General features: G+C 41.1%; 1 protein-coding gene across 1 annotated transcript in view; it reads right to left on the minus strand.

Moving 5' to 3' along the window:
* Positions 1-16,671: 16,671 nt before the first annotated feature.
* Positions 16,672-26,238, minus strand: part of LOC307268217 (chemokine-like protein TAFA-2) — a 67,371-nt gene continuing 57,804 nt past the window's right edge. Inside the window, exons 3-6 of the mRNA XM_080050764.1 lie at positions 25,049-25,204; positions 21,524-21,648; positions 20,919-20,975; positions 16,672-17,109 (exon numbers count right to left, since the gene is read on the minus strand). Coding sequence (XP_079906890.1) covers positions 20,946-20,975; positions 21,524-21,648; positions 25,049-25,204 — 311 coding nt within the window. The 3' untranslated portion in view covers positions 16,672-17,109; positions 20,919-20,945. The remainder of the gene's footprint in view (positions 17,110-20,918; positions 20,976-21,523; positions 21,649-25,048; positions 25,205-26,238) is intronic.

The raw sequence follows: 26,238 nt of genomic DNA on the forward strand, positions 1-26,238 counted from the left end.
GTGGGAATAAATAAAGTCTTTTAATCAAAATATATCACTCTGTCACAATAATTTAAATGTGTTCTATAATAAATTAATGCTACAAAAACCCCGAATTCATTGTGTCCTGTGTGGCAACCAATTCCACGGGCTACATAATTTGGTACCAGGAGTGGGGTGTAGCAAGAACAAATCTATTTTTTTAATTGGCAACGGAGTGATTTAGTTTTAGTTTTAGTTTAGAAAATACGGTAGTGGTGAAGATTCCAGGTCCTTTGGTGATTGAGTCGGTGAGGCCAGCCTGCGGTGGAGGTGTTGAGCAGCGGGAGACGTGCTGAGGTGCTCCAAGGTTTGCTGCTTCCTGGAGAGACGACTCATCGGTACCAGAGCATCTGTGCAGAGGATTCAGGGACTCAAATTTCAGCTGCGAAGAAAAGAAACCTTCAGCAGGACATCAAGTTAAAGACTGTCTTCATAGTATCCTTAACTCACATTTTGGACTGGTGTTTCACATTGTAACCGGACTGTGCATAGACTTAAAGGTCTCATCATGAGTGATTCGGAAGATGAGGGTACTGTTATTGATAAAAATGTCCAGCCAAGCCAGGTTCCAGGTACAAGTAGCAAGGCTACAGGGGAAATGCAGGGTCATTTGCAAGAGCTCGCCAGATTGCGAGATGAGCTTTCCCGGTTAAATGCTGAAACAAGGGCTCAGAGGGAAAATAGTAACCCCGCACCAGCACGTTCATACATCTATGTTCCAAGAGAACGTCACATCACACCATTCAGTGGGGAGGGTGGTACAGATGGGAGGTCAGTTGAAGAGTTTATTGAAGAGGTTGAAAGGGTCTTGAGGTCCAGAGAGCAGACACCATCAGAACAGTGTGACTACATAGTATCTCTTCTACGTGGTCCTGCCTTAGAAGAAGTTAGACTATGCATGAGGGGCCAGTCTGTGTTTCCTAGTGATTTGTTTTCCTTCTTGAGAAATGCTTTTGGGGAGAAACGCAGCGCCACACAGCTTTTGCAGACCTTTTACAACCGTAGACAAGCTGACGGGGAAGACCTCCGTGATTACTCCCATGCATTGTCCCAGCTTTTGAGCTCTGTAATGAAGCAGTCCACAGATGCAGTAGCTAATGAGGAAGCTGTTCTCAGGGATCAGTTCATTGAGGGTCTTAGAGATGCCGCGCTACGGCGTGAACTCCGGAAGATGGTAAGGGACAGACCGGGCTCCTGTCTTCTAGATGTGAGGGATGAAGCCCTCCGGTGGGATATGGAGGACAGCAGGTCCCATAAGCCCAGAGTTGTAAAGAGCAGCCATGTTAAGTCTGAAGTCTCGGAAACGCAGAATTCCGCTATTAAAACAAACAATGTCCAATGCACAGTATTAGACGATGTCCAAAAAACAGTAGCCCATCAGGAAAAACAACTAGCAGAGTTAGCTAAAACACTCGCTCAGCTAACTAGCGCTGTAAGTGAACTGAGTAGGCGCAGCACTCAACCGACATACCGAGAGCCTCAGCATCAAGCTAGAGCCCAGCCTAAGTTCACACCCGATGGTCAGCCGATCTGTTTCAAGTGTGAAGGCGTCGGCCACATTGCGAGAAAATGCCCACATGCTAGAAGGGGCCAAAGTGTTATGACACCTGATCTTTCTGTAGCGCAGGAAAACCCTTACCCTCGGTTGTCATGAGCCACACAACACGGGGGGAAGCAGTTGGCTCACGTAAAGACATGACAAACAGATGTAAAATCTTAGAGAACGCAGTTGGGGAATGCAAGACTGTTGAGTTGAAACTCCGGGGTGTTACAGTACCATGCCTGCTTGACACGGGGAGCCAAGTCAGCACAATTTCTGAAGGTTTCTTTAGAGAGCACTTGGCAGTAGAGGGTGAAGATGTGCATTCGGCCTTCGAGTGGCTTAAAATCACTGCAGCAAATGGTTTAGACATACCTTATATAGGCTATGTGGAGTTTGATGTAGAGGCAATGGGTTTGACTATCCCGGAACGAGGTTTTCTTATAGTCAAAGATTCTGCACACTCTTCCTCTGTTCCAGGTCTCGTGGGGATGAACATCGTCAAAAAATGCCAGGAGTTAGTGCACACAGAGTTTGACACCACACTACAGGGTAAACTTGACTCACACTGGAGGGAGGCTTTTCATCGTGTCCATGCTGTAAATGTAACAGACAAGCTCTCTTTCGCTAGAGTAGCTGGTAAGGGTGTAGTCCATGTGCCCGCTTCATCTGCTGCCACAGTCATGGCTAGGGGACTCAGAACTGTGAGTGAGAATGGTCCTTTGTTGTTGCTGGAGCCTGTGGGTACAGCTGTGCCTGATGGTTTGGTTGTTGTTCCAACCTTGGTTTCTTCTGAGAGTCACATTTTCCCTGTGCAGGTAATGAACATGTCTGATGAAGATATCTGGCTAAGGCCAAGAACCCGGTTAGGTGTCTTGACTCATGTAGATAGTGTGAAAAGCGATGAGTCTTGTGAAGTACAGTTCCAAAGAATCTCAGCAGATACTGAACAAGTGAGTATCGACAAACGTCCTGAAGCTTCTATAGATGTACAGTCTATCTTAGCCGAGCTCAATGTAGGCGGTAGCCCAGAACAGCAAGCACAGTTGGCTTTGTTGTTGGAGAAATACTCTTTTGTGTTTGCGAAAGAGGATGAAGACTTGGGTTACACTGACAAAGTACAACATGAGGTCCATCTTACAGACGACATTCCAGTGACACAGCCATACAGACGTATCCCACCCACACAGTACAGTGAAGTCAGAGAACATATTGGCAAACTGTTAAAAAAGGGAGTCATTCAAGAAAGCTCCAGTGCTTATGCTTCGCCAATAGTGCTTGTGAGGAAGGCAGATGGTAGTCTAAGGTTATGTGTCGATTACCGAAAACTCAACTCAAAGACAAGACGTGATGCATTTCCTCTCCCGAGGATTGACGAGAGTTTTGATGCACTAAGGGGTGCACAGTTCTTTTCCACCATTGATCTAGCGAGTGGATACCACCAGGTGGCCATGCATGAGAGAGATAGGGCTAAAACAGCTTTTACTACACCATTTGGTCTCTACGAGTACGTGAGAATGCCCTTTGGTGTTTGTAACGGGCCAGCTACTTTCCAGAGACTTATGCAAGTCACAATGAATGATCTCATTTTTCAGATGCTTCTGGTTTATCTTGACGACATTCTTGTTTTTTCTGAGACATTTGAACAGCACCTGCAAAGACTTGAGACAGTGTTAAAGAGACTAGCAGAGACAGGTCTTAAGGTAAAACCACAAAAGTGTGCATTTTTACAACAGTCAGTGAAGTTTTTGGGCCACCGGGTGTCTGCAGAGGGTGTGGGGACTGACTCTTCCAAGGTCTCCGCTGTTAAGAACTGGAAAGTTCCAGCCACTGTTAAAGAGTTGCAGTCGTTTATTGGGTTCTGCAGTTACTACCGGAGATTCATCAAAGGTTTCTCACAAGTTGCTGGTCCACTACATGACTTAGTAAACAAATGTTCAGGTGTGAAGAAAACAGGAAAAGTAAGTCACCAGGTTGGTGCAAAGTGGTCACCAGAGTGTGAGGCTTCTTTTGAGCAGTTAAAGGAAAAACTTACGTCAGCCCCCATTTTGGGCTTTGCAGATTTCACACAGCCTTTTGTAGTTGAGACAGATGCCAGCCTAAACGGATTGGGAGCTGTGTTGTGTCAACAGCAGGGGGACAAAAAACGGGTCATAGCATACGCTAGCCGCAGACTACGTCAGGCTGAGAAAAATGACCGGAATTACAGTAGCATGAAGTTGGAGTTACTTGCACTTAAATGGGCGGTTACTGAGAAATTCCGGGGTTACTTGCTCGGTGCAAAGTTTGTTATCCTGACTGACAACAACCCGCTCTGCTACCTCCAGACGGCCAAGTTGGGTGCTATAGAGCAGAGGTGGGTAGCACAACTGTCTGTTTTTGATTTTGAGGTTAAGTATCGTCCTGGTTCTAGCAATGCAGCTGCAGATGCACTCTCTAGGCAGGAGTTTGCAGGGGAGCCTGAAACTGACCATGATGCAGAGTTTGACAATTGTGTTGCAGTGTGTAACCCTATTTGGAGAGGAACAGTTTTGGATCCTGGCCTTGCCACTAAAGGTCTTGAGTGCTTCAAAGTGAGACAGATCCGGGTTGCCGAGTCGGTTTCTGGTGAGGATAGTTTGGGGCAAGGCAACACACCTACGCTGCCGGGTTACACTAAGGACGAGCTCATAGGTTTTCAGACCAGTGATTCCACTCTAAAGGGGTTTAGAGCGTTTTGGGATCGGGGGAGGAGGCCAGGGCCTAAAGAGAGGAAAGCCCTGTCAAGTCAGGTAAAAAGACTGTTGAAACAGTGGAGTAAAATACAACAAAGGGACGGGTTGCTATACAGGGTTATTCATGACGCACGTCATGATGAAGTGTGGCAGTTACTTGTGCCTAGTTGTTTGAAGGACCAAGTCTTACAGAATGTACACAACAACATGGGACATCAGGGCATAGAGCGCACTATAAACCTGTTAAGAGAGAGGTGTTTCTGGGTGGGGCTATGTGTCGATGTTGAAAACTGGGTTAAAAACTGTGAGAGGTGCATTCTTACCAAGATGCCGCAGCCAAAAATCCATGCACCAGTTAAAGCCTTTCTGGCCTCTCGACCACTAGAAGTAGTGGCAGTTGATTTTACAGTGTTGGAGCAAGCCTCAGACGGGCGTGAAAATGTCCTGGTTGTGACGGATGTATTCACAAAGTTTACCCAAGCATATCCTACTAAGGATCAGAAAGCTGACACAACTGCTAAAGTTTTGCTGAAGGAGTGGTTCATGAAATATGGGGTTCCAGAAAGACTTCATTCAGACCAAGGTAGAAATTTTGAGAGTGAAGTTATAGCAGAGCTTTGCAGACTCTATGGGGTTAAAAAGACACGGACAACTCCTTACAGGCCACAAGGAAACGGTCAGTGCGAAAGATTCAACAGAACACTGCATGATTTGTTGAGGACGCTTCCTCCAGAGAAAAAAAGGCGTTGGCCGGAGCACCTTCCTGAACTAGTGTACGCCTACAATGTCACTCCTCATTCCTCTACGGGGTACTCGCCATATTTTCTGCTTTTTGGGGTGCAGCCACATCTCCCTGTAGATGCATTAATAGGACGTGAGTGTGTTTCAGACAGGAAACAGGACTGGTTGACTGTTCATCAGGAGAGACTTAGACAGGCACATGGGAAAGCGAGAGTGTACTCAGAGCAGAAAGCAGCGGAGAGAATCACACTGCAAAATGAAAAAGTGTATTGTCCTCCTGTCGACATTGGTCAGTTGGTTTTTCTGCGTCATCGCCCTTTAGGTAGACACAAGATTCAAGACGCATGGGGTCCAACAGTTTACAAGGTAGTTGACGTCTACGGTACCACACACACAGTTGAGCCTGTTGAGGGAGGTCCTGTTAAGAGGGTTCATAGGTCAGAGTTGCGTCCTTGTCCCAGACCAGTTCCAAAACCAAGAACTAAAGCTAGGTTGCAGACTAGAACACAGCCTGTAGCCAAGGACATGTCAGAGTCACTTGGACCTGATTTTGTTGTTGTTGAAGAAGTGTTTCCTTCTCAGCTTGTGCAACCACCAAACCTGTTTCATGTTGCAGAAAGAGAGAGAGTTGATGTATCAGTATCTTCAGATGAGAGTGACTTTGAGGAATCTAAAGAAAGTTATCCAGATGTGAAAAATGTTGACACCGAAACAGAACATGTGGATAGTGATGTGTATCCAAAGAACAGTGAGGACAGTGATGGTGACAGCACCTCAATTGGGGATGACGGGTATACATTTCCAGTCAATGATTGTGCACAAAGTAAAGCCTATACACCTAGAGCTGCCGCTAGAAAAAGCAAAAGGGCAACAGCTGGGTCTCATTCTAACCCATTTCACCTTCCGAAGTCATCTTGTAATGCTGTTTCAGTCAGCGCAGACAACGAGGTTTGGACGAACGTCTGTACTTCTCTATTCACATTTCTCTTCACAGCCGTTTTGTATGGACTTTTTCGGTGAGAAATAGTGGTTGGGAGGGTACAAAGAGGAACACTTACAACACTTCATTGTTGAGCAAATACAAGCATTGTTGATGTTTTATGTTAGAAATGATCAGAGTAAAACTGAAGCTGGATTTGAGCTTCTTTAAAGTTCTGTAGTCACCGAGGACGTTGACTTGCTGCAGGGGAGTATGTAACCGGGTGGTTCAGTTAATATCTTTATGAATATAACACTTTCAGTTGCAGTACTTGGGAATGGGATTGCGGGTGGTTTGCAATGGGTAGTGTGGCCGTTTGGTCACAGGGTGGCAGTATTGAGTCTTACTATATAGTGCTGCGCCCAATGCATCCTGGTCCCTTCTTCCGTTGTTTACCTCTGGACAGCGTTGGTCTTTTCCGTGAAGACGAGGTATCTCCATTGTTTGCGTTTATAGAGTGGCTTATGGACATATGCTGCCGGTTGTTGCTGTATGGAACAGTTTTATAGCGATACCAGTGAGTATTTGTGTTGGATGGCCGTGTTTGTTTAGGATGTCTGGGGATTTTCGGCGCCAGTCGCCAAACGTGGGCGTTCGCTTGCAATGAGATGTATGGCACCACGCGGTGTGTTTGTGAATCGCAGTGTCGTTTAACAGTGTCTATCTTTTAAAGATAACGACTCGGGGGAAATAAGTCCGCTGGAAACTTCGGGAAGGGCTTGTCTTAGTTCAAGTTGCTGAAATGTAAGTGTTATAAGCTAATATGTATTATGAGTCATTTACTGTTTACATTATTAAATGACCTGTTGATGTTTATGGTGGCGAAATATGTGTGTAACGTGATGATTTGTATTTTCTGTTTAGTCATGCCACTGCCGTATTTTATAGGCTAGTATTTTATATGATAGGATTTTATAAGCTAGTCTTTAGCTGTATTTTTCTATTGAAGCCTTTTTCTATATTAGTATTTACTTTATTAATTTCTTTTATGATTCGGTCTCCTAGTGTTAAATTGTAGTGCAACTGTTGAGCACTGAAGGATAAGTCTATTTTATTTTAAGTGCAACTGTTGAGCACTGTGGGAATAAATAAAGTCTTTTAATCAAAATATATCACTCTGTCACAATAATTTAAATGTGTTCTATAATAAATTAATGCTACAAAAACCCCGAATTCATTGTGTCCTGTGTGGCAACCAATTCCACGGGCTACACAACCTTTTCAATAAAACAACCCGCTGTGAACAAAATGTTCTTGGGTCAGCCAAAACAAGTCAGAAACGGCTACTGCTGCCTCCATGTTCTACCTCTGCCATAGTTTATTGCATTCAAATGACTACTAGATTGAAAAGCAATTAGACTGAAACCCTAACAGCGAAATTGCCCATAATCTAGAATAAAATATTTAATAACTTGTTCTGATGGTCACCTCTTTCCATTGATTGCATTTGTTTTTGTTTTATCTTGATAACATAAAGAAAACTCATTGAAATCCCTAGTCATATACATGGGTCAGCAGGTTGACGCAAACCAGTATCTCCTTTTCTTTCGGGGGCCGTTGAACCTCTGCTGCCCCAACTGTGCTTGCAGCCTCTTTCTGTGCTGCAGCATCCTCTTCCCTCCCCTCTGCAGAAACCAGCCCTGCGTCCAAATAGAGATGTAGAAACAAGACAATCCGGGGCTTAAAGAACAAAAGAAGAGGCCAAGTTTGAGCGAGACGGAGAGAGTCGGCGAGATTAGAGCCGTCAATCCCTGCATCTTTAGCACCTAGCGAGGCCTCCTTGTGGGATCAGCCACAAAGTTGCAATAGAGGCAAAGGAACTTTTTCTAGTCCACCGCCGCCCAAGTTCCCTCCCATCTTTCAGCAGAACCAGGACCGGGGTTGAGAGAGGTTTAGGTGGGGTGAGTGAGTGGGTAGGTAGGGCGCCCAAGAACTTTCCCTGAACTCTTGCCAGCTTTGTGTCTCTTACTTTCATCTCGGGTCACTGTCAGTGGAGGGTTTATCTTGTTAAAAGCGGCCCTGAGATGAAAAGGGGACCATTGCTGCTGAACACTAAGGGCCTGGCTTGCCGTTCTGCTTTTCTTCAGATACCTCAGAGTGCAGTTTTTCTTTGTGTTAAATATGGGTCACTTAGTCGTGAGAAGCAGTAACCCCTCCGTCTCTACCTGATTAATTAACTTGTGACTGGAACATTCTACAAAGCGTGAAATTGTACGGAATAAAGTGGCTCTTGCAAAGAGGAAAATATCTAATGCCACATTTCTGTCATAATTGAATGAGTAAAATAAGAAAAGCCACCACAAGGGAATAGACAGAGAGAAACTCTATTATGATTATGTGGCATGGCATACATAGCAGCTAGTCACACTGGCAGAACATTTCTCAGCTGAGCCTTGTTGAATAGGGAGGCATACCGTAGACAACATGTCAGATAAAGACATTGTCAGGAAGCAAAGACTGACAAAAGACACGTTCCTTCAGTTCTGATGTGCCACTTCAATCTGACAATTATTGGAATTATTTGCTTTTATGAAAAGCCTGTTTTCTCACTTGCATGTTATTTTTTTATTGTCTGTCTCCTCACACTATTTTTGTCACTTACCTTGTTTTATGATGGCAAATTCATCCCAGGATGCCCAGATAATATAATTGTAGCAGTGGCGGTAGACACAATGGCAAAGCAAATGACTATCAGAACCTGGCTGTGCTTCATCTGGTGGCTGTCTGCCTTTCCATGCTGTGCACAGGTACATTTGATGACGATGACGGCTCACTCAAATCATCGGCATCCATTTGTCTGCTTTGTTGTAATGGATGTAATGCTCAGCAACATCTCATTTGCGCCTGCTTTGACAAATTTCTAACCAATTTTTAGCTTCACAATAGAAAAAGACATTTGTGTCAGCCGGCAGACAATGAAGAGACAGCTTTAAGGAGAAATGATTTCTACATTATGCAGAGCCAGATGCCTCGGTGTTCATTGTATCCATGCCCCTTTAATGTGGTTGCTAAACCTCACTGGAGCATAATGCAAAGCTGCTCACTTTTCTGAAAGCAAAGCATTGACAGCTTTATTTTATACAAAACTGGTGCTGGGAAGAAACTGTGTGATATAAAATTAAATTAAATGGTGCTACGTCTTCCTAGTTTTTGCTTTCACCACAGTGTTGTTGCTGATTGAGGTCAGCTATAAGATATTAATGTATGTGTAATATAATGGCTTACCGAGGAGAACCTGGACATGCAAATGGATGTTTCCTCTTGGTAATGCTGGCTACTCCAGATCACATCATGACACAGGATGTGTGCATATGTGAAAAACTTGCATTGTCTTCCAAAAAATGTATGTGTTGTCCTGTGAATCCCAGATGGATATGCACACCGTTACATCCAGCACAATATGATTCAATACAAATATTAAGTTTTAGGGCATTGTAAACGTTCTATATTTGCCCATGTTGTTTGGTTATTATTTTTCATTAATGTATTTGTACACCAGTGAAAAGGTAATTCTGGGTATGCAAATGCAAGTATAAGTGGCTACTCCATTTCTTTTTCAGTGTAGTTCTCGTTTGGTCAAAAATAGCCGTGAACTTACATGAGATCACAGGGGTTGACACTAAGGTTTCAAAAGCACTTGCCCATAGGGCAAGTTGTACTTGCCCGAATGTTGTGTTGACTTGCCCAAAAAAAACAAAAAATAAATGTTAAACAGTGATATATGCTTATTAAAATATACATTTTAGCGAACCTTATCTCTTAAATGCAAACACTGCTTACTTGTCTCATCCTAACCACATACAACCAACAACAATTCATATAAGCCTAGATATCATGACATCACACATACAGCCAAGCTCTTGGTCCTGCTGCAGCATCGTGAAAGGGCCTCTTTTTGCCATGCTCCTGGCCTGGTTTTGGGGGTCTCAGAAAACTCAGTCTAGCTCAGAGTCAAGCTGAATGTTAGCTTCCACATACATGTGTTCAGAAATGTTTTACTTATTTTACTTATTTAAAACGGTCACATTGTGCCAAAAAGTGATCGTCTGCCATACAATTATTAAAGTCCACCATGTTAAAGCTATTGCCCAGTTATACTGTAAGTAAGGAGGGGGATCATTAATTTCTTTTCATATTGATACCATTTTAAAGACTCCACAATCCAAATCTTTATTGATACTTTTGTATTATTTTGTTAAAAGAAAACTGGTATTATTGCTTTAATTGCTTATAAGATGAGCAGAGCTCAGGATAGGACGTTAAACAGGTCATAATTCCATATTTAGTCCTACCAATTATTTTATATTGCTGGGAAAACAAGTTTTTCACCCAAACTGTATTATTCAAGCTTCTGGCTTAAAACTAAAAAAAATGTTTTCTTGATGTTACATTTGAACACATCATGATGTCCTTTTATTGACCTTTGCCTAATAATCATTTTACTGAGCCGACCTGAACACATCACATTTAAACCGTTTGCAATTTTTTTTAAGCTAACTAGTTATTATCCTGCAGATTTTAATATGGATTTAGGGACTTGCTAAACATCGATAAGCTCAAGCTATTGATTTCTGGGTTTTGAATATAGCGGAACCAAGTCCGTATAGTCTAATAGAGCCGGTTTTCAGAACGTAGACAGCGAAACTGCGCGCACAGAGGCTGTTTTGTGTGTGTGTGTGTGTGTGTGTGTGTGTGTGTGTGTGTGTGTGTGTGTGTGTGTGTGTGTGTGTGTGTGTGTGTGTGTGTGTGTGTGTGTGTGTGTGTGTGTGTGTGTGTGTGTGTGTGTGTGTGTGTGTGTGTGTGTGTGTGTGTGTGTGTGTGTGTGTGTGTGTGTGTGTGTGTGTGTGTGTGTGTGTGTGTGTGTGTGTGTGAGAGAGAGAGAGCGTGATGCTGCTGGCTGCAGCTGCTCAATTGCAAATATAGCATATCTATTTTGTGTGGGTTAGCGGGAAAAAAATTGTTTTGCGGACTCTAAAACACATGAATAAATAGCTTAGACTACTGACAACTCCTCTAATATCCACTTGCCCGTCCGGGCAACCAAAAAGCAATCTCAACTTGCCCAAACATTATTTTCACTTGCCCCGGGAAAGCGGCCAACCGTTAGTGTCAATGGCTGGATCAACAGCTACACTCCGCGGGTACTATTGCTTTCTAGATTTGATGCCTTTGGCGTTGTTGTGTGATTGTTTTACTGTACTCGTTGACCTATTGACCCCGGTTGTTGCTGCAATGATGGCGCAACTCCAGATGAGAAAAATATTATCATCACCAGCAAGAATGTTATGACCCATGCTGTAATCTTGCTACTCCTTCCAATGCCAATGGGGCTTTGAGATCAGTGATTCCCTTGATGTTATGTTAATGATGAACTGTACTTTCTTTGACACGGGCACAGGAAGTCAAGTGTTGTATGTATAATAAGGATCAATCCCTCCTGCTTCCTTTGTCTTATCCACATGTAATCCAACACGCTGTGGGGGATATTTCACAGAGCTCTCGGGAACATAGCAAACAGTCGTGATCCTTCTTGCCGCTAATTAAAGACATCTCAGTTTCATTGGTGTGAGAAGGAGCGGCGGTAACTTTTCTTAACATCAGCTCTGGTCTGCGCGAATCCCATTTCCGATATGTCCAAATATAGATATTACATCCGGAGGGCGTGTATGAATTGAGCAACTGTGATGCATCACTGTAGCACCTATAATAACAGTAAATAATGCCCTCTGGAGAGATTTCAGCATTTATGTAGCAGTTACCAGTGGATGTGGTCTGAATCTTTTACAATGTTGTACATGGTAATCAATACGGTGAACACATCTCCAGCCAACTACATTGCTGAGGTTAAACTACATTGCCTGATAAAGAGTAATGCCCCATATTTATTCTGAACATTTTGTATTCTATTCTAGCTTTTTACTGCTGCAGTAACTTAGTCTACACTGAAAGCGTCTAGGAGGCGTGCAACAATCGAAATAATGCGTGCAATAAAAAAAGGCCAATACAAATGCACTGAATGCATATTTTTATCTTAATTTTGAACATAGTATTCACTATTTCAAACTTTTGTTATGGCTGACTACAGTTGATAGTTTAATCATTGTTATTTAAACTTTGATCATACTTTTATTTTACTATCTCAACTTTCTGATGGCATGTCTTCTGCTTTATTGCAGTTTATTTATTGATTCTATATTGTGTATTCCTTATCTTAATGTGTAGGCATAAAGCACTTAAAAGTAGTAGGCCTATTGTTTACAACTTCCATGTCAATCTAATGCTAGTGTTGATGGAAAAAAATTTTATAAGGAATACTCACACAGAAAAACTGCTCATTGCTGCTTTGTTTATTGACACTTTGAGATGCACTGACAAGACGGGACCGGTACAGACATTCACTTTGTTGATGTGTGCGCGTGCGTACATTTTCGACGCATTCGTGAGACGCTTTTGGTGTGGACTAACTTGGGCTTTGGTAATACTTCACTTGCTATCAGGGATTTAAAGTATTGGTTTAAATATTAATTTTCCCCGTTCTGAACAATTTGGTGTGTTTCTTTTGTTACTTTTGTGTTATCAGGGATTGTCACTAAATCAAATCTAAAAAGGCTATTGTAATGGCAAATATTGCATATGATATATCTCCGGACTCAAATGTTAGAATGCTTATTAGTGCGATAAGAAACACTGTATTTATCTTGTATTACTCCTGTATGTCCAAGATTAGATTCCTCAAATGTTTATTGAAGAGCACTCAGAATTTTCTGTTTTGCCGACCGAACACAGCAAAAGTTTAATTTACCAGTTGACCCAACTGTTTGCTAAATGAACAGGACTTAAAAAGTCACCAGTTCATTGCTCTGATTGGTCGTAGTGCTATCCAATTGTGTGCAGTGGTATTTGAAATGTTCGCGGAGTTGCTGCCTTGAATAGGGAAGGTATATCGATTGTGGCCAGACCCTATATTGTTCTAGATGTGGGTCTGGATTTTCAGGCTCGTCACAGCACTTCAAACCGGTATAGTCTTTATTATACTCACACAAAAATAAACAACACACAATAACTCCACTGCTGCGGATGTCTCATTTATCATTTGAAGGCTTGATGAACGCATCAGAGGAGTTTCTATTGCTGGAGGCGAGGCACATCCATAAACAGCATTCATTAGTTGCTTATCAGGCATGCATTGAAATCTCACACAGACTCCTACGTTGCACTGGAAAAAAATATTACATGATCAAATGTATGAAGGAACCTCTGCAAGTGTAATTCTCCACTTTTCGACATGTCTCCTCCAGCCTGGAAAGTTTATTTTTAGAAGACTCCGTATCAGAGTGATTTTATATTCATATCTGTAATATTATCTTCAATATGTGCTCCTGACAAGTCCTTTCGTCATGTAAAACAATTAAAAAACATGGAGGTTTATCAGCATCAACGGTTTCCAGTGGGCCTGTGTAATGGAATTTCCTTTCCCAGAGAATCGATGAGCTCCATTCCCCTGGTGGACTGTGTAATTACAAAACCCTCATTAGATTATGAAACTATACAGCATATGGTGAGGGGTGGAGATTCCTTTGATGTACTCTTGTAATGACTGCAGTAAAAAAATTAAGAAAAAAAGAGGAAAAAATGCCTGCATTTACTTCATTTGAATCCCTTGAAAGAAATCCAAGCCTTGAAAGTGAGGTTTTCTGTATTTTGCAACTTCTCCACCCCCGGACACTCCTCTGATTCCTCTGAACTGACTTGGATGCCAACATTGACCCTGGAAATGTCAAACTGTTTTGACATGGCAAGGCCAGCGGTGTCGCAGCCTTTTTGATTTACTGAGAATGTTTGTCGTTTTGCCAAAGAACGCCTTCAGTAGAGAGGAATAGAGCTTGATGTTTGAAAGAAGTGCCTTGTGCTACTTGTGCAACATGAGAAAGACGCTTGAGGCAGCTCTTGTATTCTGTTTTCAATGCAACACATTTCACACAGTCGCTGTTTGGAAAAGGATAGCAGGCCGGGAAACATCCAGTCATCCAGTGTTACTGTTTGACGGGGGCAGACAAGCAACAGCAAGTGCAGACAGAAGGTTCCATTTGAAAACTTGGAGAACCAAAAGTGATATCCCTCTCTCAAATTCTCTCAACGTCATGTTTACTCTTTTGCCTCCATTGTTGAATACATTTTTTTCTAGTCATTTTCCAAAATAGAAGCATTAAAGAACTGAGAGGTATCAGCAATGCAACTAAAAAGCACAGTAAATCCACAACAGTTATCTGGAGCAGTGCTCCTTAAACTCTGGGTTCAGATCCAAATTGACTTACAGGCTTTTTGCTGGTGGGTCCCTTCATGACAAGGATATGACATTTTTTAATAAGCCTGTTTCCCAGAGCAAGAAAAACTAATCTCTCACTGGGGTACTCGGCTAAAAAACATTTAAGAAGCTCTCATCTAGACAACAGATGTTTTTGCAAAGAAGAGTGTGTAGGTGAGATAGTGTCACGCACCATAAATAAAATATTTCTCTGTATAGCTTCAGGGCTTAAAATCGGCCACCAGTTGTAAAGGCACCTATTGTATGGGTTAATGAACATAGTGTTTTCCAGTCAGACTCTGACATTGACAGTTGCACTTGTTACATCCCTTATAGTTACTAAGAGTAATATCAGGGGCTTTGTTGTTGCTGAGAACAGTGCCTTTTGGGTCAGTGTTCATCACATTATGGACAGGGAAGTTGTGTTATACCCTGTACTGCGGCTATCGCTTCAACAAGAAGTAGTGCACTTTAAAACCAGATTGATGAGCTGAAAGAAACTGAAGCGCTGTATGTAGATAAGAGGGGAACTGCAGAGTTGAGTGATCATGTTGTGGATTTGACAAGAAAGCAACATATCTCACATTATACATGTTCATTTGATTCTTTGCTGATATGAAATGTTTCTTATATCAGCTTTAAGTTATATCAAGCATCGGTGTCTCAGGTGATACAACCCGATGGTGCTGTTGACTTCTATCTAGTTAGAAATGTGTTGCCATCATGTAGTGCGACAATAATTTGCAACACTTCAACAAGGAACTAAACTACAATGCTGGGCTAAGTCTTTTGCAGGGATGGGCATTTCAAAACAAATTTGGTTGACTATTATGCCTGTTGTTGATTTAGATCCAAACCGTTCTACACATTTAAAAACAGGCAAGCAGCTGACTGAACTAAACTTAACTCACATTTCGTCATCAGATGACATTAATGCTTTTTTATCTGCTGTCTGGGTCTGTAAATACTGCACAGTGACACTCCTACTTACACTAATTGGCTTTGAGTAACAGAAGTTGTTCACAGATGTAATAGACTACAAATTAATCAAACACAACACACGCATAAACAGCTATAAAACAACATGTCTAATACAGTGTGAGGTATAATTCAGGGGTGTGCACGTGAACACATGTAACCGGTTAGTAAATCATCAACGTTAGGGACAAATCAATAAACCCTTTTTTATAAATATAAAGTTATATAACGTTTTGAAAATGAAATCAATGTGATCTGTAAACACGCATTCATCCATTTCACATCACAAATAACATGCACACACACACACACACACACACACACACACACACACACACACACACACACACACACACACAGGGAGTCGGTGTCAGGCTCCTGTCACTGACACGGCAGAGTGATGAAAGACAACCTGAATATTAATGCGTAACCCAGGTGACGTGACCAACGCTTGTAAGTTGGTGCAATATAACTTTCAAAAGCAGAAAGCGCAAACTTTATCAATTCACCTGTTCAACCTGCATAAACGTGGACATGTAGAAAGCGATAGGCTATATTAATATATCTGTATATTCCATCCACAGAATAGAAGTGAATGAATGGCTGACTCACATGCAGCACGCTAGCTCAGCAGCTAACAGCTCAACAACCTGCTTGTCCCCTCTGAAGTTGATAAGATAATGCACTGAAATAATTGTGGAGACACAGTAGTGGATTCTGGATATCAACATTTGTTATTTTTAATTCCCTCCCCACCTCCCCACCTCCCCTCATTTCCTATTATCTTTTTTTTTAAATAAAGTAAAAAATCCCATCCCATATTTCAGTGTGGACGTAAGTGGTGAGCCATAGTGCCAACATAGCAACGACAAAAAAAGTAATTGTTACTATACAAATGCATAAAAGACAAGACTTTAGTTACACAACCATAATTTATTACTGATGAAATCACTGTCACAGAAAAAGGAAGTGTCAGCGAAACCTAGTGAAAGGTGATCAGAAAATCATACTTGAGGAGTTAACATTGTTGTCATCGCTTATCCGGTAACCTAATACTTTAATTAACAACGCTGTTGTCTAGAATCTGAACACCAGAGCTGTGATACAAAATCTTTCTGTCTGTTCATGGCTCGTTGGTTGCATCAGTTTATACCTTTTTGCAGCAAAGGTTTAGATCAGCAGTCATTTAAAACCCAACAATATCTGGCTTGAATGGAACATTTGATACAGATAATATAATGTGTAGGTTTATACAGTTTTAAATGGAATAGGTCTATTTTTCCTTCATGTGCTATGGCACACAGTATGAATGATAGTACATTGATGAATGTGGTTGTGTATTTCCTTGAAAATCACCCTGAATATCTGCTGCTCATCCACACATTTTCCTCTATAACCTTTGAAACTACACTTTTGCTAAAGAATAAAGCCACAACTGACAACCACATTTTGTATTGAATATTTGCGATGCTTACAACAAACTGACCTGCACTTCACCCTGGCCAACTTGTGATGCACAATCCCCTGTTAAGGACATACATACTCTAGAAATGAACATATAGGCAAAGTTCACCTTTGTCTTCCACTACAAGCAGTACAATGTCATGAGAATAAATCCTGTTGTCCGATAAGGCGTATCATATGGAGTCCTTTGAATCCTTTAAATAGGATCGTTTCCTCTTTTTGATGTCCATAGAGTTCAAGAAGAAGCTCTCCGAGTTTTCAAAGATTAATTGCAGTCCAGAAGAAAGGAGGTCTCTATATACAGAAAAGTCTTTGCATTGCTCTCTTCTCCTTTGATGATCCGACGGGACCAGAACTGTTGGTTCGCCTGTGACAGAAAGATATCGTGTTGAAATTAAATCAAAGCCATCAAAGCAGTGGTAACATCATGAAAGTAACCCCACAAGCAACACTATATATTTTTACACATATTGTGCATAAATGTCCAATGTGTATTGGAGCACTTGACAAGAGGAAACTGATACCACGGCTTAGCATGACCTACAGAAATAAAGCTCAATTTTATCAACAGAACATCCAAGCAATACAGGGGACTCCTGCCCACGCAGAGTGACATGACAACGATGTTGGAGAAGCAACTTCAAAATCAGATGCATTATTCAACACTGTAGCCTATCTTTTCATTCTTGCAGTTCACTTTTTATGTTTTGCCACTGTGAGAAAACTCATTATCTTCTAAGGAAAAATAAGACTAAAGGTCTCAAAGTCTTGCTAGTGGCCCTTAGAGGCTATATAGTGTGGAAGAGTTGGATGAAACAAACGGCAGTTTATCTTTTTATTAAGTCTTACTAGCTGTTTATCATAGGGTTGGTGCTATGGGTTATGGCCTTTGGGTCACTCATTTCCAGAAAGGTTTATTCCATTGGGAGCATGAATGCGCTCCACAAATACATTGACTCTCAATTAAAAATCTTGTGTGTACATACAATTAAATACACAAACCTTGGGGCTAAAGGAACACTATAACGTCCTAACTCAAAATGGTTTGTCTTCCTGAATGTATGAAAATGAACATGTTTGAACAATGCACAACATTGCAGTTGTGAGTGAAGAGGGAGTAGAGGAGGGGACTCCACAAGCAGCCCTGTGGGAGACCAGTGTTTAGGATGAGGATTGTCCAGCTTCTCCAATCTGACATTCAATTCAGTTTATTTAAGAAGGGGACAGTGCAAATTAATATAACACATGATCATACATGGGTTAAAAAATACCAGAATTGGCCAAAAGTATTTTTTTCATCTGTAGTCCCCTGACATTGATGTTAAAAGAAAAACATGCCGAGGTCTGTTAGTAAGGAACTCCAGTATCCAGTTGTGAAGGTAGGTGTCGAGTCACTGAGCCTGTTTTATCAGTTTGGAGGGGATATTTGTGTTGAATGCCGAGCAAAAGTCAATGTACAGTTTAATGTTAGTGTTTCTCTGGTCCAGATGGTAGAGGCTGTAGTTCTGTGGCGATGGCGTCGCACATACTCCTGTTCTGACGGTAGGCAAACTGAAATGGGGTGAAGTGTGGGCGGAAGGCTTGATTTTTAATGGCCTAGGACCAGCCTCTCGAAGCACTGCAAAAAGATGCTAAAACGCTACATAAAGCTGAGGGTAACTGCAGAGTTGGTTGATTATTCTTAGTGATACCTTTCCATTTATTTTGGTCACTTGATCTATAGTTAATACAAAAATATTGATCAGAGCAGCTTTTAAATCAGTCGTCTCTCGTCTTGGTTCAATGAATGCTCACAAGCGTTTTCAAGAAAAGTGATTAGTGATTATTGACAATTTTCTCTGAAGGAACTCCTTGACAAATAGACCCAATGGTTCATGATGCTAGCAGGGGGAAACACCTTATTTACTGAATGTTTGTATTGGACAGTAATATCACCAAATCCATCGCTCGAACTATAAAGTAGCTTCTGCAGATCATCAACACAGGTCACAATCCATACAGCGCAGTTGCTGCTTCAGTCAGTGAGAAAGACAACAGTCCATCATACAAGTTTTAGAAAATACGTTAATTCCTCCTGATTCAATACATTCGTGATTCATTGTAGTACCTACTAAAACACCTATTTTGGCTTCATGTATCATCAGCATATCAATCCATCAGTTGGACTGTTGTACAGTATTCAGGATAAAGGATGCTGGTGAGTTGGGTTAGTGCTCCACACATAGGTTTTCTCTCACCTTGTTCGATGCTGTCAGATAGTCTGAAGACCTCCATTCTCCTTGAGATTAAATTGCCTGTCATGAAGCTCATTGACTGACTGGCAGCTCCTCTGCTCCTCCAAAAGTACATTCTGGAGAAGACTCTCGAGGAACATAACATAACAGCTTCCATTACGACGTCCGCTATCGATTCCAACTGTCAGCCGCCATGTAGGTTTGACGGACTGAGGGAAGCCGTCGGGCGAACTTGTAAGGCACCATTATCGGCGTTGAACTTTTGATAGGAAACAGACAGCTCTGACAGTCTGGTGAGATTAATTCACAAATGGGTCGTTTGACACACAACATGCCTGAGCACAACACGACCCCAAACAAGGTCACATAAATCATCCTCAATTATGCAGCGAAACAATCCAAAAACCATCAGGCCATCACTTGACAAGAAAACCCCATAACCATATCAAGCACAGGGCAAAGAGTTTCCATAAATGTAGGTTGTCGCAGCACTACGCCAGTCTCTGTACAGGCTGCAATAAATTCTTCCCTTTACTGAGTCATTTACATTCTGAGCTGTCACTGTGATTAATGTGGTACTAATTTGAGAATAATTCCACGCTGAAAAGACAAAGAGCAGAGCCGCTTCTTGTCAGAAGAGAAAATGTCTTCAGAGATGGATCTACACTTTCTCTCTCTTCAGGAGGGAGGGAAATCATTACCAGTATTTGAGTGACTGTCTGAGAAAACGCTTAAAAATACTGAGGGGAAACTAAGTCTTCAGTGGGTGTTGCGTTCCTGTAATTGGTGGCTGACAAGTGCTAATTTAACTGGCGAAGGATTCATTTCCATTTAGTGCCTAAAGTTAGTTTGGTTGAAAGATTTAACACAGCAGGTGCATGGGCTTGTGTTTGTGTAATTCAGCCGTATAATTGGCACACCACAGTGTGCTATATGTTTTGTGGTGTTACTATCAAGGCTGGGTGTTTTTGTAGTAATGCCATTTTAAAGCTGCACAGGGCAAGTTTTCTGTGATAATCTGCCTATAAAATCAGCAAAAACAGAAAGCAATGGTCTTAATGATTAATCATGGCCACAAATCATATCTTAAAGTGACCAATCTTGAGGGAAAGTCCTAGGAAAGATGTTGCTTTGCATTTATTTAAATTGTAGCAGAGGAATTTTAGCCTCAAGGAGAAGATAGGGCAGTAGGAGGAGAACACATTCACTATTCATTTGTCAGGATCTTCATTCTCTCTCATCCCTCTTCTACAAAGCATCACAGACTGCGTGCATGTTGCTGACGTCACCCTCCAGGATTTCTATTTAAACTGTTGCCTCTTGCTGCCATTTGGGGGCTGAAAGTGAAATGCCACAGCTCCACATCATTGAACGTCGGACACTGTTAATCACTCTGAAATTAGCTCAAAACCCAAAGTCAGTATTCCCTGCAGTGGTCAATGCTCTTTAGTGGTCAGTTGCTGCTCCTTCACACTTACAATTCTCAAGGTGCTTCCCCTTCTGTATTTATGCATTAATGATACAGAGCAATAGAGGTCAGTATAGCTGGAGGTTCCAGTTGTATGTTGGGCTGTTTTCCCAGAAGCACAACAGAGGTGATGAAGAAAGCCTAAAACCCCCTGCTGCTTCAAGCAGCCTGCAGGATTATTTGAAACTTTAAAAACTTGTTTCTCTGGCTTAGTTCAAAGGTGTGCGAGATAAATCCGCTGGGTAATGCTGATGCTTTGAACAGGTTGTTGTTCTTTTGGATCATTCATGTCTTCTCGCTCTCGTCTGGAACTCTTACACTATCTGTTTTAATGAAAGTTTGAAGTAACAGTACACAGTAAATTATATGCACAGCCATTTTGTACACTGAGTTGATGAGAAGAATGAATGATCTCTGTTGGAAATGTATTATTGGAAGGTAAAACCACAATGAGTAAACCATAGAAAGTATTACCTGGACTCCGCTGTGAAGCATCTTACGTTACCAAAGCTGGTCTCTGTCCGCGGAAATCTTTCCGGTCATCCATGTTAAGGAGAGAACAAAAGAAAATATATGTGTAACTTTCATACTTTAAGGTCTTTTCAAGATCTGATAATTACCAAAACCCCGGACAGCTTAAAGAAAAACAAAGGTGTATATATATATCCCATTTTGAGGTCCCGACAACTCTTTGAATCAATAGCCCCAGGCTCCAGGCTGCCGGCTCCAGGCAGGTGTGATGCGGGCAGTTTAAATAATTAAGTACATGGAGAGAGACAACACTGAAGTCTACTGGTCGTCATAACACAGTGAAGGATACGGCATCATGTTACAATGTTAAAAGCAGGTAATTGGAGTGAGTAATTGGCCAGTTTAGGTGCTCAAAGTGGCCTGAAAGTGCTAAGGAGACATGGCATCCCATTGATTACAGGGCCCTGGGGGTCCAAGCACTGACAGCAAACAGTAGCTGTTTTTAGGCTGTAGCCCATTGACCTTGAAGATTTGTAGCGTGCAATGTCAGATTCAACAGGTTTGAATATGGTGCCATTAAAATTATAGATTTTTTCTCTCAAACTTACCTTTGTAGTTTTGATCTTGTTCCCTGTAGCACAGCTCCAGCCCTTCAGATCAGGAAGAACTTTGCATTCCTCCCCATCAAGGCAAGGATGCATCTGACACCACCACTTCTGCTCCACTATCGAGGCTGGTTAGAAGATGTAGAGGTTAAACAGTCAAAATGATCTTTGTTTAGCAAGTATATAGGCCTTCGTGCTAGTATTAACCGTATCAAAGAATGGCAAATAATGTTTGATGGCAACCTCTCTTTGACCATAATAAGGTTTAAATGTAATAGAAAATGAATATACTTTAGTTTTGAAAATGAAAACGATGAAGACATTATGGAATGGCTAAATAACTACTGTTTGAAAACAAAATGTTCACTGACCTGCAAGTTGATTAAGGTGCTCTTACATTACATTACATCACATATCTGCTAGTAATGTTACGCTAATGTGACCGTTTATAGAAAAAAGGAAATAAATAGACCTTAATTCACCCACAGCCCTACTGAAAATTAGACAAGAGGTGGCAACAACACTGCTGGGACGAACTCAGAAAACATGCAGGCCAGCATGCAAGCTAACGATGAATTATCAAGTGCTGTGGATATAATGTAAGTGTTATCTTGGGGATGTCCACTATGTAAATATTTCCCTAGATATGCACTAAGGGAATTTAACTATAATTATGTTCCTATATTTATGATGCTAGTGTTACATCAGCTTTAAGCATGTGTATCTCAGATGTATCCCCTGTGTTTTTTGTTGCCACTTCAGTTAGAAGCCAAAAAAACCTATATTTAATTTTTATTAACTTTTTTTTTCTTCATATTTATTGGTTACGTTTCAAACACATTTCATCACCTCAAACACCAATCAAATCATTATAACTGTGTCCCATCATGGCCGTGTCCTTAATTGTGTCACATTTTGGAAGCTGTCTCAGGTAGTAGGTGATGTAAGATTTGCTCTTTGACTGGCAACACTCACTAAATCTATTTTGAGTATTCAAACACACAAGGTTTTAAGAGGCTTGACATAACGCCAAGATGCGCCTCAAGTCGCATTTGGGGAAAACCTTCAGCTGCAGTGAGAACACCTCCTCAGTTGGCTCCATAAAAGAGAGCGTTCAGCTTATGCTTACCATTTGTACAAGAGAGCATTTAAATTTGGCATATAGAGGTCATTATCTATGCTCCACATCCTCCTCCAAAAGCATTAGCCTTCTTCCAAATGAAGAGGATAGTCATTATGATGTACACATAAAACGAAACCTCACTGGAGTAGATTGCATAGAATGGATTCTTTATGACTTGAGGGAATCAGTTTGTACCACCACACAAACATGGTTATAGCTGCAGTGTGATGTACGACATCAGGTCAACTGCTAGCAGATGATGGTTGTGTAACAGCTGCTATTAAAACGCCACAATGGTTTCTCATGAAATCAAATTGATAACCTTAAATACATAAAGTGCAAAGGTAACATCTCACTTTCCGCTAACAGTTTAATGCTGTTTGAGGCACCTCACACTGAAAACATCCAGGAGCAAAAATGGATGTACAGTATACTTTAAATTTTATTGTCTTTGCTTAAACCTAAAACTCATATCCATAAATGACCAGAAAGTGTTTATTTGCACATTTATGAAAAAAAAATGGCTAATATTATGCGGGAGGTCTGAGCTGTGTGGAACACACATTGATATATCATCGGCTTTATATTAGGAAAACTGTTGAAAACTCAAGGTGTTCATCTTTAATTTAAATTCCTCACTTAAAATCATGAGCCAGCATTGCAGATTACGGTGTGAGTGTTTTGGCTGACTGTATTTGGAGTTTGGCCAACGCATATAGCTCTGGCAGGACTATGACATTAGCTTTATACAGTATAGCAGATAGTAAGTTGTCAACGCATGACCTTACAAGGGTTACATTTAGCGTAGAGTGTCTGTAGTATATGTTGTACTGTAGATAAGGGTGGATGTCAAGGGATGGCTATGAACTGAATGGCTGGGTTACCTTGGCAGTTGTTAAGCAACCAGTGACTCCTGGCAGTCATTGGTCAAGGAAATAATAAGTCTAGCACTTCAACCCCCATAACATGGCACATTGTTGTTTTTACACTTAGTTTGTGTATGTAATACACAAACAAGTTACAGTGTAATAATCATTAATGTGTTGTGTCTCTGCCATGTGTTAAGCCGTGATGGATTCAGCTGGGTTTCTTTTTTTGTTCGACATTGTTTTGGCTGACCAATAGACAGTCAAAACGTTGCCATACAGTCAAGACCCTTTTTTTCCCTTTAGAAACGACTTTCTGTGGCTACCTTTCCAAATTATACATTCAAATATATTCAAATTCTCAGATGTCTGGATGTTCATTTATCTTATATAAAGAGGAAATTGTCTCACACAAAGTGGAGCTAAAGGTAATCCCTGGTCGTAGAAGAAAGAATAATTAAAAGGTTAAGTGCTGATAATTTTTTTCCAAGATCACTCGTGGAGCTTTAAACTGAGGCCAGTGGCTCACAGCTCCAATTTTCGGAAAATGTCGATACTCAAATGTCAAGGAATAGGTCAGACACGATTGGGTCCAGAGTTAAGCCAGAAACCTGCGCTTCTCAAACCATAGTGAAGCAACTAATTCAGCCGAGTTGGGGGTCTGACACATTAGCATGCTAAGAGACCCTCTGGGTCATTGACATTACAGTCTGCAGTGGAAAGCATCATATTCATTCATAGGTGATTAAAAATACTTATACAGTCTCTGTACAGCCCCTGGATTCACTGGACAGTTTTCACTGGGTCAAATTAAAGTGTTCTTACCGTTATCCTATCGTAGCACTTCATTTAGTATCACCACTGACTATAACAAGTACTAAAGAGATGCTTCACCTAATTATACAGCTAAAGCTGCTACTGCTATTACTGCGTTATTACTGCCAGTTCGGATGCTGCTGAAAGACCGTCCATCCCCCAATACAGAGAACTGGTGAACATAAGAGTTCCTTAAGGTGAGGAGAGCTTCATTATCTGCTTAGGCTGCATTGATGATCTGGACAAAAAGTTAGTTATTAATATGTTTTGGATCAATTGCCTTGAGACAGGATGATTAGTTTAATTTCATTTGATTGGTATGCAATGGATTCATTCATAATCCACAGTATATCGATGATTTTAATGTAAAAATGTTCATGTAGTTATCAATAGTCCTCACTCATATTTCATAAAAAATATATTTGTGTCCTTAATGCCGTAATCAAAATGATATTTTCATAATTACAATTTTTGTAGTTACTGATGTTCCCATGTATTTTTAATTTGCTAAAACAACAAACCTTGACACTTTATAAATGATCTTAGACTATCTATTTTGCCCCATGACAGCATATTACAGGAGAAATTGCACCCACGTGAGTGTGTGCTGAAAACACTTATAAGGATGATCTCAGCAAAACTATTCCTCAAGATTTGTGGAAAAGAGTATCAGCAGAAAAAATAAATAAAAGATGGCCCATGAAATATTCAGTTGGATCGTACCATCTACACATGACGGGGCTGCTCTGGTGGTGCCGGCCACTTGCCCGGGAAAGCAGGAGCACTTCACAGTTTGCGACCGCTCCTCGATTTTGTTCTTGTTGCAGCAGCGGTGCAACGCCACCACCTCGCAGGTGCCTGTTCGGACATGGTGTGCTGCTGGAGATATGAAAGGAAAGATGGAATAATTACAAAAGGATCCATGCTGTTGTGGGGCAGTTGTTATTATTACCCTCAGCTAAACAACCAAAACGCTTGCCTTGAGTCCATAAGAAAATGAGTCTGCTCTGTATCCCTCTCCTCAAGAAAAAAATACCTTCTCTTACAGTGGGGCAGTTTTCCTCTTTATATGCATATATTTTTTTTAAAGTATGTAAGGGCCTGAATTTGTTTCATGTTGAATGCTGCTTGTAATTCTTTTAAAATTTGACCAGTACTCTGGTTAGCAATTCAAGGAATATTACCCGATTTAATGTACCACTTTCGACAATTGATCAACGCAACACAGGCAGCCATTAGCATTCCAACCTTCCACTTTTTAATGAAGGCGTTTTGTTAAATGTGAGCTTACCAGGCCCAGATCAATACTCTGATGGCATCAGTAGGGTTATTTTCATGACAAAATAAAGGTCCTTAACAAGAAAAATTCCGCATTGTTCCCGATAATATGACTCCATAACATCCATTACTTAGACTCCCCTTGATGCCCAAATCCTCAAAACCCTCGCCCTAAATCTGTAGGGTTTTTCAATTACTTAAAAGTAACTTGTTGATTTATTTTAACCACATGTTTTTATTTGTGCATCCCTGTTGTGTTAGTATCGTCTCCACTCTCCATACGTAAATTGTGATACACACACTTGACGTCTGTTGTAGTAAAGCCAAAATAACTAACAACAGGGCCAACAAACGTAAATTCAGCAACAAATGCTGAATTTATTTAGTTAGAGAATTAGCTTTAAAAATGTTTTATGCATTCATTGGTAAATTGGTCAAATAAACACTGATAACATACATGACTTATTCCTTTTCAAGCTTAATCTGAGCCAACACTGATGACATGACCAGGGTTATTTCCCAAGGCTTTAAAGAGCTCCCTTTAGAGACATGGTACAACTTTTTTCACAAGCATTACTGTTACTGTTGTAATGTGCCTTTGACTTAATTTACCTGTAGTACGACTGCAGCCTTAA

Source organism: Ammodytes marinus (assembly GCF_949987685.1).
Source record: "Ammodytes marinus genome assembly, chromosome: 22".
Lineage (NCBI taxonomy): Eukaryota > Metazoa > Chordata > Actinopteri > Uranoscopiformes > Ammodytidae > Ammodytes > Ammodytes marinus.